This window comes from Cydia strobilella, chromosome 5 (genome assembly GCF_947568885.1).
Source record: "Cydia strobilella chromosome 5, ilCydStro3.1, whole genome shotgun sequence".
Classification (NCBI taxonomy): Eukaryota; Metazoa; Arthropoda; class Insecta; order Lepidoptera; family Tortricidae; genus Cydia; species Cydia strobilella.
The window spans coordinates 16,391,392-16,405,377 of NC_086045.1; the positions used below are offsets into that span (position 1 = coordinate 16,391,392).

General features: G+C 35.8%; 1 protein-coding gene across 2 annotated transcripts in view; it reads right to left on the reverse strand.

Annotated features, from left to right (window-relative positions):
- Positions 1 to 6,209: 6,209 nt before the first annotated feature.
- Positions 6,210 to 13,986, reverse strand: part of LOC134741503 (proton channel OtopLc-like) — a 31,141-nt gene continuing 23,364 nt past the window's right edge. For both annotated transcript variants that reach the window (XM_063674305.1, XM_063674306.1), the window contains exons 10-14: positions 13,600 to 13,772; positions 13,398 to 13,512; positions 12,967 to 13,121; positions 12,313 to 12,459; positions 6,210 to 6,401 (exon numbers count right to left, since the gene is read on the reverse strand). In XM_063674305.1, coding sequence (XP_063530375.1) covers positions 6,228 to 6,401; positions 12,313 to 12,459; positions 12,967 to 13,121; positions 13,398 to 13,512; positions 13,600 to 13,772 — 764 coding nt within the window. In that variant the 3' untranslated portion in view covers positions 6,210 to 6,227. The remainder of the gene's footprint in view (positions 6,402 to 12,312; positions 12,460 to 12,966; positions 13,122 to 13,397; positions 13,513 to 13,599; positions 13,773 to 13,986) is intronic.

Here is a 13,986-nt window from a genome sequence, read left to right on the forward strand (position 1 = left end):
GCATGACAATATTATGTTCACCTCCTATCCAAATATAAATACCATATTGTTCTTATATTACCTTGACAATTTTACAAATGCTTTAATAACTTATCTTGACAATGTTTTACCATTATTATCGTAATAGTAGTTAATTTTGTGACATAGCTTTCAATTTTTAATTTTTTTATTGTTATTTTGTTTTTAGTGAAAATTTTATTATAAGTACCTAAAATACTAATGAATTATGTACCAATTGGAAGAAAGAATGAATGAAAGCCAAAGAAATCTAGATAAGGAATATTTTAAAAACCCTAATACTTTGCTAAGCCCTTACCGGGTCCTAGTACTTATGTATGTACCTACCTAGCATTAAGTTGCATGTGTATTTGTGTAAACTGTATCTACTTGGTTGCAAATAAAGATTGAATTGAATTGAAATATATCGAAATCGGTTCTCAATGGTGATACTCAATGGTTCGCTTCTTATCTGCAGGGTCGTCAACAGGCTTTCTTCCGGCGTTCCTCAGGGCGGTATTCTGTCTCCTCTTTTGTTCTCTGTATTTATAAACTTAATCACTGATCGAATTAAATGCCCACACCACTTATACGCTGACGATCTGCAACTTTATGCCCAAGCAAGCCCAAGTACCTTAGATAACGCGATCCTGAAAATAAATGATGACCTGGAAAGCATATCTGCGTGGTCTCGCAATTTTGGGATCTCTGTCAACCCCAACAAGTGTCAGGCCATTATACTGGGTAGCCCTCGTCTGCTGTCCTTGCTTGACATCACATTCTTAGATCCGATTAAATTCGAAAATAATGTGGTTCCGTTTCAGTCTACCGTGAAAAACCTCGGTCTAATCGTTGACAGTGGTTTGACTTGGACCTCCCAGGTGTCTGAAATTTGTCGCAAAGTAACCAACATGCTGAGATCTCTCTATAGGTTCAAGAACTCTCTCCCAGTTAGCACAAAAACTCTTATTATTCAGGCATTGGTGTTGCCCGTGATTGATTATGCAGATGTGTGTTAATATAAGCCAGGAGTTACTCAACAAACTAGACAGACTACTGAATAGTTGCATTAGGTTCATATATGGACTTCGTAAATACGATCACGTATCGGCCTTCCGCCGCAAACTGAACTGGCTTCCCATCCGTGAACGCAGGTCACTAAGAATTCTCTGCACCCTTTACTCTATATTATTTGATCCTGCCGCTCCTGATTACCTTAAATCTAAATTCAATTTTGTAGCACCACGTCCCGGTTGCGAGTTGCGTACATCTCGAAGTCTGAAACTGACCATTCCCCATCACCGCACTGGCTTTGTTTCCAACTCTTTCGCCCTTCAGGCAATTCGTCTTTGGAACGATCTCCCTCTTCCTTTAAGGCAAGCACAGAGCAAATTTTCTTAAAAAAAAAATTACGTAAGCACCTCTAACTCGCTTAAAAATAAATGATCCGCATGTTACTTGTATACTTGGGTACATAATACAATATTTATTTATATATGTATGTATGTATGCATGTTTGTATATATGTAGGTATATATTGTTATTATTCTTATATGTGTAAGTGTATAAACAAAATATATATTGTTTAGAATAATTTGATTTGTGTTTCATATTTCCTCTCGCTTTCTACAATCCTGCACTAACTACACGTTTCTGTTTGACCCAATGGTTGACTGGTAGAGAATGCCTTAAGGCATTAAGTCCGCCTTTGTACAATTTTATATCGTGCAATAAAGTTTAAAAAAAAAAAAAAAAACTGATACTGTTGTCATCATGGGCAAAGTACAAATCAGTACAAATCCACTTGCGCACATCATTGGGCACCTATATCTTAGCTAGGACCCTTTGACACGTTCCAGGGTTTATTAAAGGTAGACACATATCGTAGCGTAAATAATCTAGGTACCACAAAATTAATAGGTACGGTACGACTAAATAGACGATGTGATAATCGATTCAGAGGAATTTCGTTCCGACAATGCTTCAAGTGTGAAATGAAGCTCCGGAGGTTTTGTGTAAAGATAAAATGGTCAAAGCGCATGTGACACCTCTAGAGATGCAGGTTTCACACACCGCCTTATGCAATGCTTTTTAAGCTCATTTTATTTTATCCTGACATGGCGAATGATGATCCATATGACACATGGAGACTATATAAAGGAGCCAAATCTCTATGTATGAAAAGTGTCCATCAAAAAACAGTAATTAGGCGGCGCCACCATACACCGAAATACTACCAAAAACAACCTACGTAATTTGGTCGGGTTATTTGTTGCCTTATATGGTTCATGAATCATGTTATACTCATGTCCCAGAGCCTAACTAGCGCCACCGGAGAGATTAGGAACTATTATTTAAAGCTGAAAGCGGTCACTTTTGCAACAATTCTGCCATAAGAGATTGGCATCCTTTCTATACCATCCATAATATGACAGTTCATGTTTGTAGGGAGTAACTGTCAATATAAAATATTTGTGGTTGTGGACTTTTTTTTGTTCGTAAACAAACACATTTTTTTTACTTGAAAATGTAAAAATTATAGTGCCAAATTTTTTTTATGGGTTTTGGCAGGAGGGGTTTTGCCAATGACGATAGTGCCACATAAAATTTAATAAAATGGAACTAAAAAAATTCCATATTAAATTGTTGCCATGTTTAAGCATTTTACGTCAAAAATGTGATAGTTACTTACATAGGAAGTGGCCCTCAATAATTTTCTGCAATTTCTTGTCGGACTACAAGTAGGTAATAAAAATACTGTAAAAACCTATTTATAGATTATTTTTTTATAATTAAGGCTATCAAAAAGCGACTTGGAGGAACTGTCATAGGAAATATAGGGATCATGGAGACTATATAAAGGAGCCAAATTTCTATGTATGAAAAGTGTACATCAAAACACAGTAATTAGGCGGCGCCACCATACACCGAAATACCACCAAAACCAACCTACGTAATTTGGTCGGGTTATTTGTTGCCTTATATGGTTCATGTTATACTCATGTCCCAGAGCCTAACTAGCGCCACCGGAGAGATTAGGAACTATTATCTAAAGCTGAAAGCGGTCACTTTTGCAACAATTCTGCCATAAGAGATTGGCATCCTTTCTATATCATCCATAATAGGGATCATCATTCGCCGCGTCAGGTATAAATATGTAAGTACCTACTTTGAATTCTATAATATAGCGTGCATGTAGCTCGCGCTCATGGGGCGCGTTTTTATACTTTACCGCGGGCGTCCACGCCAACGACACGTTTTTTCGTCGCAATAAGGCAGGAGACCTAAATGTATGAATGAGATTGTATGCACTTGCTGTTAGTGTACGCTAGCGGCCAAACTCAGTTAGGAATTAGAATATGATGATTTTCAAATCTGAAAAAGGTACCTTCCTGTTAGTGTAAATAATGTTAAATGAGCGTGACTTTAAGTACTGTCTGGTCTGAAACGGTTATTTAGTTGAAAGTGAATATTCCCTAGTATTTCCTAGCCTCGGCGCGGTTTTTAGTTCCTTGAATAATTTTCCGCTTTACGAGTATTTTCTTAGGTACATTGTTGTTTTCAGTTGAAAATGTAAAGTCAGTGCAGCGATTTTTTTAAAATGGATATACAGGGTGGAATTCCTAAATGGGTCAGTGAGGGCAGCTACCAGATCCCGTGCTGCTACGCGAAAACGGTTTTTAGAAGACCTTCCCTAGATTTCAAATTAATGAAGATTCGCTTTTACAGATTTTAGAAAAAACATACAGGGTGGGTAAAAAAGGTCATTTTTGACAAACTTTTTTTTGATGTCAATCGATCCCATTCCTATCCAGGATCAAAAGCTTGTACGATGGGACCAAAAAAAAAAACGGCTAGAAAAGCCACAAATCTAGGAAAACTTTTTCATACGATTTGTATGAAAATTAACTTTTATTTTTCACATTCTATTTTTTTATGCCAATTGATTCCATTCCTATCTAGTATCAATAGTTTCCTAGGGGTCAACTAACGGTAATGTACTAAAAAGCCACAAATAAAAAAAACTTTTTCCATACATTTACTATGGAGAAAACGTGAAATTTTATTCACAGTTTCTATCTCGCCAATCAGTCCCGTTACGTTCAAGGTCCATAATACTTTTTAAAAAGAAACTTAACTTCGTTCAAAGGTTTTTAAGGCACTTTCCCTCCAGGGTCCATTAATTTTTCCACCCTGTATGATCTTGTAAGAAATCTAAATGTAATGAACAAGTCATTACATTTTAAAACAGTATTTTAATTTTATACGATTTTCATTGTGGGCTCAGTCAACAACAGAGTTACAATAGGCTTCAGTTCTGATCTGTCAGTATCAAAAGTGACGTTATTGGTTGAAAAGCTGTCGCTTTTGACACTGACAGATCAGTGTCGTATCGCTGTGACATCTTATTTTAAGCATGAATCAGATAAGACCGTAATAATTCTTGTACGACTGTTACACTTAAAATTTAACATTTAATTACTTTTGTAGTTCCTTAACTATTTTATTTAGTTATAAAAAAAACTTTAATCTCGATCTTTCTAATCTCTATCCTAATGAAAATTTGGACACGCTAGTGACGGCCTAATGACTATAAGAAGTTTTTTCTAAAAAAAATCAGATTGCCACACAACCACTTATCTAATACAAATAAAATTACCATCTGAAGTTGTTGTATATCAATGAACCAGCTGTTGTACGCTTTATTAGGTTATTATACGCAAGTGGTACATAATGGAGGTAATTAAGGGCCGTCGAGTAAGTAAACAATTAGCCGGACATAGTAGATTGCAACTAGACCGCGACAAAGGGACGCGTTAATTGAGAAGGCACGGGCAGTCGGGCACGGCGCTGCGCTTACCTACTCCACGGCCTTGCCACTATGTAGCAGGTCCGAAAATTACACACACTAGCGGCCTGATTCTAATTTCGTCAAACATTCGATCTCGGTACGATATGGATCGGATCTGTCACTGTCAAAAGTTACGTTTCTTCAAACAAAAACGTCACTTTTGACAGATCCGATCCATATCGTATCAAGATCAAATTTTTGACGTTTATTAAAATTAGAATCAGGCCGTATATTACACGCCAATTCGATTTTTAGTTATTATACATCAGAGGGCTAACACTAGTTTATTTATTAAAAGTTAATACCTATATTAAAATACAATGGAATGGAAATACAATGTCATTACCGACGCAAGCGTAACGTGGGCGTATTTTAAACCCATTACCGGCGCAAATTGCGACATGGATGGGCGTATTTTAAACTAGATATGAAAGACCGAGAAAAAGCTCAGTGCAAAATATATATAAAAAATCTCATGAAAAAGAGTTACGATTCTTTTTCGTTCATTTGTGACTTAAAAAAAATAGATCTTATTAAAAACAACATATCCAAATCCGCATCCGCACCCGCGGATGTAACCGTCTAAAGATCCGCATCCCAGGATTCCCAGGGCTATAATCGCGAAAATCGAAGTTCGCAAATTGCGGGCATCTTTCTCTGTCACTAACTCGCCTTCATTGGAGTAAAAGAGAAAGATCCCCGCATTGCATAGCGCATTGTTGTGGCCAAAAGCAACCAATTCTTTCAGACTTGTTATGCGAATTGAATTGTCGCATGATATCTTTCTCTAGGAGTTTCCTTAATGCCTCGTGGATTACATCATCAAAAACGGATTTTGATAAAAGTGGTACTTAAAAATAATATATATATTTTGAAGTCGGTCGAGAAATAATATAAAAACATCAACCGAATTGAGTAGGTACGTTCTCCTTTAGAATTTTAAAGTCGGTTGAAAAAATGAATACCTATATAAAAATACCGTTCATTTACCGCACATCGCACCCGCAAATACTTACGTAGGTACAAAAATAAACAATGATAATGATTTGAAAACGTTTTATTCGCATTTTTCGTGCCTTAAGTAATAGAATTACACCTTTACTCACTGATTGATACATTTGATCAATTTGATACCTACTAATATTTTTGTATTAGTATTTTCGTTGTTCGTTTTATTAATATACATAGATAACTAGGACTAGGTTTGCTAAATATAAACTAGATTAAAATACTATTAGGTATGGAAGATCATTATTTTCAATAGGTTAATACCTACACCCAGCCGCAAAATTACTTGGCCACTTTTTGATTTAATTCGTTCATAATGTTTCCATGCAATTTTGCACCTCGCTGTACATTCAATTACATTTCTGCTATACTACACGTTAAGATAGAGGGGTTTACTCTTAAAACAATTTTTCCAAATTTCGAAAAGGCATATTGTCGAATGGAACCGGTAGAAGATCGCCAGCGGCATGGATACGTGCGTGATGATGGTCCAGGCCCATGGCCCGTAAAAATCCAAATGAGCTGGTCGGAATTCGGCGCGATTCTATAAGCAAAAAATATGTAAATATTAGATGTTTAAAATATCATATTGCTCTGCAGTCTGGCCATAAATTCTGCAACTGCCCACTTGCACCATCCCTCTAACCCGAGGTTAAGCGGTTAACCCAGTGTCAAATTGTACTAGTAATTGTATTGTACTCCAGGTTTACCGGTTAACCCCGGGTTAGTGGGATGGTGCCATGATGGTGCAAGTGGCCCTAAGTACGTTAAATGTTAAGTCAGCATCAGAAGTAACGGATTGAAACAAAACCCTTTAGGTATATAGACGGGGATGATAGCCTGGCAGCACTTTGTTAACTATATCTGCCGCTTTCTTAGATCTGTATGCAGCCAATAAGTGCATTTAAAATCGTACCAATACCTATTGGTCACATAATTGGACAGAGCCAACAGGAGTGGTCATTTCTCCATGCAAACGTACTCGACTGTTTCCTCCCTGGTTTTTGAAGCTAGAGGAATGATTTTTTCAACACAGATTAATATTGTCAATATCTGTGTCGGTGTGTTTTGCTTTTTTTGATATTTTTGTTTTTTAAGGCGCTAGAGCCCTTCAAACATGGCCAAAAATGGCCTCACTGACTATGCCGCAATGAGAGGCGTGGTATTCAAAACTGGTATCAATTAGCCAAAAAATCAAAACAGTCCGACACAGACAATTTCATAATCATTTAGATTTCCAAATTTGGTTACGATTGCTTAAGTTTTGGAGGAGGAAACAGTCGAGTACGAAACCTCGATTTTTGAGATTTTTACGCAGGATTTTTCGCCTAAGCTGCAGTTGTCCTTATCGCACTAATTTTAGGGGCGGGGTCAAGTTTCTAAATACGTACACGGACAGAAAAGTGATGGGCAATAGTCGACATTGAAAGTCGATAATCTAGTGATGTGATAAGTTATCGATAAACCATAACAAAGTCGCGATTTGCCTCTTAGTAGGCGAAGTAAGTAAAGTGAGTATGCACTTTGGCCTCAGGGGATATCGTTTAACAGTATTTATTATTCCTTGGTTCATACAAAGCTGAGCTGACGCACTAGCTACGAGATTAAGTCCTGGCTACCCCCCAAAAAGGGAGGGGAAAAGTCGGCTTCTGCGGTCCAGTTTGCCTCTACCTATATTTCTACCTATCTCTTGATATGAGATCAAATTTGGTATAAATTTTGTGTAAATTAGGGACGAATAATTTATTTTAGAAATAATAGTTTCACATTTTCATACACAAATCTGAATATACGAACGAAAAATTAAAACTATATATAATTTTTGGTCACAGATTTGCTCTTTAGAAGCAAATTGTGGTGATTTGCACTAAAAATTAATTACACAATTTAGTTTATTCATTCTTTATTTAGAAAAGTATCAGTTCTAAGTACGTATTATTATATTGCTTTATATTTTACAATTTTCACTATTATTCAAAAATTTATTTTAAACAAAGTATTAATTTTATTAAAACTTTTGTGACGTGATCTCATGAAAGGGGCTCCACGAGGCGAAATACTTTTTACGCCAATTATTTTCTTTTTTTTTTAATTTACAACAAAGACGAAAGTTCGAAAAAAATGTGGTTACTTAATAATTGCCTAACTTGTTGAAAAAATTACTTTACACAATATCAATTTATAACCGTAGTATATTCCATGATATGTTTTAAATACACCATATTATTTCCTAATTTTTAAAAGAATATTTAATACCTTTAAAATAATATCTGTCTGTCTGTCTGTCAATCTGCCTGTCCGTCTGTCACCAGGCTGTATCTCGTGAACCGTGATAGCTAAAAAGTTGCAATATTTACGGATGATGTATTTCTGTTGCCGCTATAACAACAAATACTAAAAACAGAATAAAATATTTTTTTAAGTGGGGCTCCCAAACAACAAACGGGATTTTTTGCCGTTTTTTGCGTAATGGTACGGAACCGACTCGCACTTGGCCGTTTTTTGTTAATAGCTTTGAACTTTTTTTATGTGGGAATAAACGCTTCGAATACATTTTTCTAGACATCATTCTGAATCCAATGAGGTATCATACGTATTTTTAGGAGTTAGTATCTCTATTAGTGGCAGCCGTACAAGCCCAATTTCAAAGAAAAACCGCAAATCGATGTACAGGTTAGCCGTTTGGCACACGCATACTAAGAGGTCAAAACAAAATTTTTGACCCGCAGTTTCTAAAAAAAATCCCTTAGGAGGGGTATGCTGAAACATTTTTTTTGTATGAAAAAAAAAAAAACATTTTTTTTTTCCAAAAACCTATCGTGTGTGGTATCATACGAAAGGGCTTTTTGAGGCGATTCTAAAATTATACCACATCATTACATTTTAGCCATTTTTTTGTAAATTAAAACAAATAGAATTTTCAAAACACACCAAGTTTGGGGTCAAGTTAAAGGGTTAAGTAGAACTGTGTCACTTTGTATTGAAAAAAAAAAAAACTAAATAAATTTTTTATTGCTTTTTTGGGGTTACATATGAGGATATCACGTATCATTTGTACAAAAAAAATCAGCCATATCGTATCTGGAGGAGCCCAAACTTGGTATGTTTTGAAAATTCTTTTTCTTTCAATTTAAGAAAAAACCGGCCAAGTGCGAATCGAAATCGGGCGCCGAGGGTTCCGTACATTACACAATTTAAACAATGTATTTTTATGTGAAACGTGAGTGAAAGGTAAATTGCGGTTTACGATTTATAACGTATTAAAAAAAAACTACTAACTAGATCTCGTTCAAACCAGTTCTCGGTAAAAGTTGGCAAGGTAATGTACATCATATATTTTTTCAGTTTTATCATTCTCTTATTTTAGAAGTTAGAGGGGGGGTTACACATTTTACCACTTTGGAAGTGTCTCTCGGTCTCGCGCAAACTATTCAGTTTAGAAAAAAAATATATGAGAAACCTCAATATCATTTTTGAAGACCTATCCATAGATACCACACACGTATGGGTTTGATGGAAAAAAAAATTTTAGGTTTCAGTTCTAAGTATGGGGAACCCCTAAAATTTTTTTTTTCCTATTTTTGAGTGAAAATTTTAATGCGGTTCACAGAATACATCTACTTACCAAGTTTCAACAGTTCTTATAGTTTCGGAAAGAAGTGGTTGTGACATACGGACGGACGACAGACAGACAGACATGACGAATCCGTAAGGGTTCCGTTTTTTGCCATTTGGCTACGGAACCCTAAAAATGGCTAAAATGCAATGATGTGGTATATTTTCAGAATCGCTTCAAAAAGCCCTTTCGTATGATAGATGAGAAGTATACGATAGGTTTAAAAAAAAAGTTTTTTTTTATACAAAAAAGGTTTCAGCACTCCTAAGGGAATTTTTTTTAGGAACTGCGGGTCAAAATTTTTGTTTTGACTAGTATACACGTGTACCAAACGGCTAACCTGTACATCGATTTGCGGTTTTTTTATGCGAACAGCTTACACTATTTTTTTCACCACCTTGAACCTTTTGTAGACTAGACTATTGTCCCAAAATATTGGGCGACGACCGGTCGTCTGGCCTAGGAGGTAGTGACCCTGCCTGTGAAGCCGATGGTCCTGGGTTCGATGATATGATATGATGAGCACAGATATTTGTTCCTGAGTCATGGGTGTTTTCTATTTGTATTTAAGTATTTATACCTATATATTATGTATATCGTTGTCTGAGTACCCATAACACAAGCCTCCTTGGGCTTACCGTGGGACTTAGTCAATCTGTGTAAGAATGTCCTATAATATTGATTTAATATTTATTATTATTTATTGAGTTTCATATTTATTCCGATCAGAATTAGGAGCTCTTCAATTTATACCTATTTTTATCAAAATCTGACACATAAATAAAAAAACGGACCATCAATGAAACTGTATAATTACATTAAAGTAAGAAATATCACATGTCACATGTTTCTTTATTATTATAATTTTATCTAACCTAAGGCTTTCTTTTTTTCTATTCAACGGAGCCGGAGAGCGGCAAATTTGTTTTTCAAGACGCTTGCTCGAAAAGATCTTATTTCATGCAGGTGTACTGAAGGGAAAAGGCCTATATTGTTCCCGCGGGAGTTATAGCTTTCTTTTTTAATTAGGTATGTCACTAATTCATACGAACCAAGTAAGTTATAAGTAAAATACTTTGTTTAAAATCAAGGTATAAGGGAGTTTTACTTTTAAAATACTCACGACTATAATTTAATATTTTTGTTTATCATATTTAAAAATATTTAATTGGATTAATTTAACAGCCGTTATCTTGTATGTTTTTATACAACAATGTTTTCTTGTATGTCCATGTTATGTTATGTTTTTTTACTATTCTGTAACTCGAAATGTTAATTAGATTGCAGGTTGTAGAAGGATATTGAATTTAGTTACTAAAAACGCGAGCGGCGTGAGGCCGGCGAGGAGCGCAAATAACGTGCGCGTCGGTGTGCGTGCACCACACACACTGGGATAGTCCCTCGGTACGCGGTACCGCCCCCGTCAGCGCGACGACGATATTCTCTTTCAAATCTCAAAATTGAGTTTGGTCTCGGCTCCTGTTGGCTCTTAAGGCGAAGGATGTCAACATGGAATTATCATTAGGCATTTTATATTCTTTATTATAGGTATTTAAGAAAATGTAATCAAACCACAATAAGGTATTTTATTGGGTAAGAATATTGTTCAAGTCAATTAATTTAAATTACTTAATGTGTCAAAACTTACACAATTCTTACTACTATATTGCTAATAGGTATATCGGGATAATTTGATTAATTAATAAAAATCATGGTCTTTAGGTACAATTAACTTTGTGTCAGAATTGTTGGATAAAATGAATCAGTTCAAGAAAATTAATACATTATTTAGTTATTTTATTTTATGTTAACAGGTGGGTTAAGGTGTTTTAAGTGAACAGCAAAAAAAGTGTACTTTACAAAATCAGAAATGTCTTCAACATTAAAATATCTGTAAAAATTAAATATTGCATATACAATCATTTTTAAACTCAAATGCTAAAGTGTTTGAAATTTGAAAAAAATACGAAAATGTTGTATTTTTTCTCCCATACAAAATGCATATGTCCTCTCAACACTCCTGTAAATAAAAACTCCTAACTTTGGTGTAAATTGGCTGTGTGTGTTTTTTTAAAAGACGTCTTTTATACAAACAAACACTTATTATCAAAATATTTGTTAGACGGTTTTAACGTATATTTTCTATAACATAATTTTGTGTTGAAACGCAAGTGTCGTCAGCTATATTGGTTTTCGAGCAATGGTGATAAAATGTGTATTTTAGTATTTTGTCTCAAAAAATTGGAAATTTTTATAGCAGTTGAAACAGAAGCTAACCGTGTTCTGTTACTGTTTTTACATTGCTCTATACATAAATTACTTGGCTATCGGCATGGTATTTGCGGATTCCTGAATTTGACGCCACTTTTATTTTACACGCGGTGAAACATATTGCGGCATCGATTTTGGCTTCCTTTGTGTCACTTTGTGTGACGTAACACAAAGATTTACACATACATTTTCTTAATTTTTGGCCACATTTTTGCATATTTTTGTGAATATTCCGTTGTGTTACGTACACTTTTTTTGTAATTCACTCTTTTAGAGGTGAGCGCGAGCGGTGAAGCCAATCCTTGATGTGAGGATAGCATAACGATTGTCTATAAAAGTAATGCGCATTACAAATTCAAATTATTATAGGTACATGTCCACGAAAATGTGACTGCAACCTTGCAGCTGAGGCACAAACAGCCTACATAGCAAGACCTAATGCACCCCTTCCGCCGCGTGGTCCGACAGTTTTCCTACAAATTTACAAAATAAGGGAATGTACGAGTAATTAAGTATATAGTTACTTATCATCATTATTTTTATAAAGATGTAAGGAATCGAACAGTACCTTTTCGAGCGTGTTGATGGCCCACATGGCCATGTTGGCCACCAGCAGGAAGGTGACCAGCTGCCGGCCCGGCTTGTCCCGTCGCTGCTCCGACGTGCTGCTCCGCCGCCACCACGCGTCGATTATGAACAGGGACTGCAGTATGGTCTGTAATTGTTGTATTTATTGTAACTATTGTAGTTTAATATGCCAGTTACACTTCGTACTTTCACAAAATATTAGACTAAACATATAAGCAATTTTATATCGTCTTTGGTTTGCACTTTTAATTCCTAAGACACTACCTATTTTCAGGTTTTTAATAATAAAGGAATATCCTCCATGGAGCTTAAAGGGCGGCTGAAGCTGCAGTCAGGTGGCAGACGTGAGTAAAAAATAAAACAAAAACGCGGTGTACGCTGTTTGACCCTTGGCCGAGTAGAAACGGTAGATATGCGTTTGCGTATGCGTTACATGCATTGCTGTTCGGGTGTTAGTTAGTTGTGGACTATGTGGTTTTGTGCAAAGGATTTGGGATATTGCATTGATTCTTAGAAAGGTTTTACCCAGAAGATAGCGCGGTTTTGTTTTGTTGGAAGGTTTTAAAAGATTATAAGCTGTCGTGGCGTCGATCCTTAATGCATTTTTTAAACGTTTCATTGATAAAGTGCGTACCTGATTGAGCGATAAGAATTCCGAGAAGAGTCCTGTGAGGCCGGCGCTGTTGCTGTTGGCTAGCGTGTGGTGGCAGCCGATCAAGCTGAACATGCAATACACGAACATGCCTGTCTGCGCCAGAATTAAGAGCGACGTGTCCAGTTGCAGTACGGCTACAAAAATTAAATTCCTGGACAATTTAGAAAGGTCACGTTTGTCGTTGTAAAGGTTCTGTAACTTACACATTAATTTTGTGAAAACTAATTTGTTTCGTCTATTGCGCTTGATCTGTATACTGGATTTGTTAATTAACATATTTATTTACATAAATCAACCATGAAACCGTATAAAAGACGGTATTGATGCAAAAACTATAAACTCTATAAAGTTTTAATAGTAGCTATAAAATGGTATACCAGCTAAAACACAATAAAAGCGTTATATACTACCTCGAGATTTTCGTTTGTAAGGAAGCACTCTCATTTGTTTTATTGCTGCAAGGCACGCCGCTATAGTTACAGTATATAGGATCAACTCGCATATATTAACTTGAAATATTGCATCCTGAAAAATCGAATTCACGACATATTATAATACAGTTTTTGTAAACTAATAATCTTAGCGTACTAATAGTGAATGTGTCATAATTACGTTGATTGTAGCCGGATTATTAGTAAGAACGAAGAACATAATGAGGGATATGATGGTGAGCACGATCACTAAAACTCCCGAGAAGAGACCGCGATGTGCGTGAGAGCAGTCCACGGAGAAATGGTGTAGTGCGGCTCGGCTGCCGTACGGGGAGCCTACGCCTAGCATACCAGCTGCAAAATGTTAAAACATACATAATTACTCACAACTTCACATTACCATTAGGAATAGGAAGTCAAGCCTAAAATAATCACAATTAAAATAGTACAATTGGAATATGAGTTGTCTTGGATTTGGTTTGATATCAAGTTAAAGTTAGTAAGCACCTAAGCACAGAATTTAACTCCTTACTTGAGTAAGGAGTTAAATTAGGTAGGTTTTTGTATT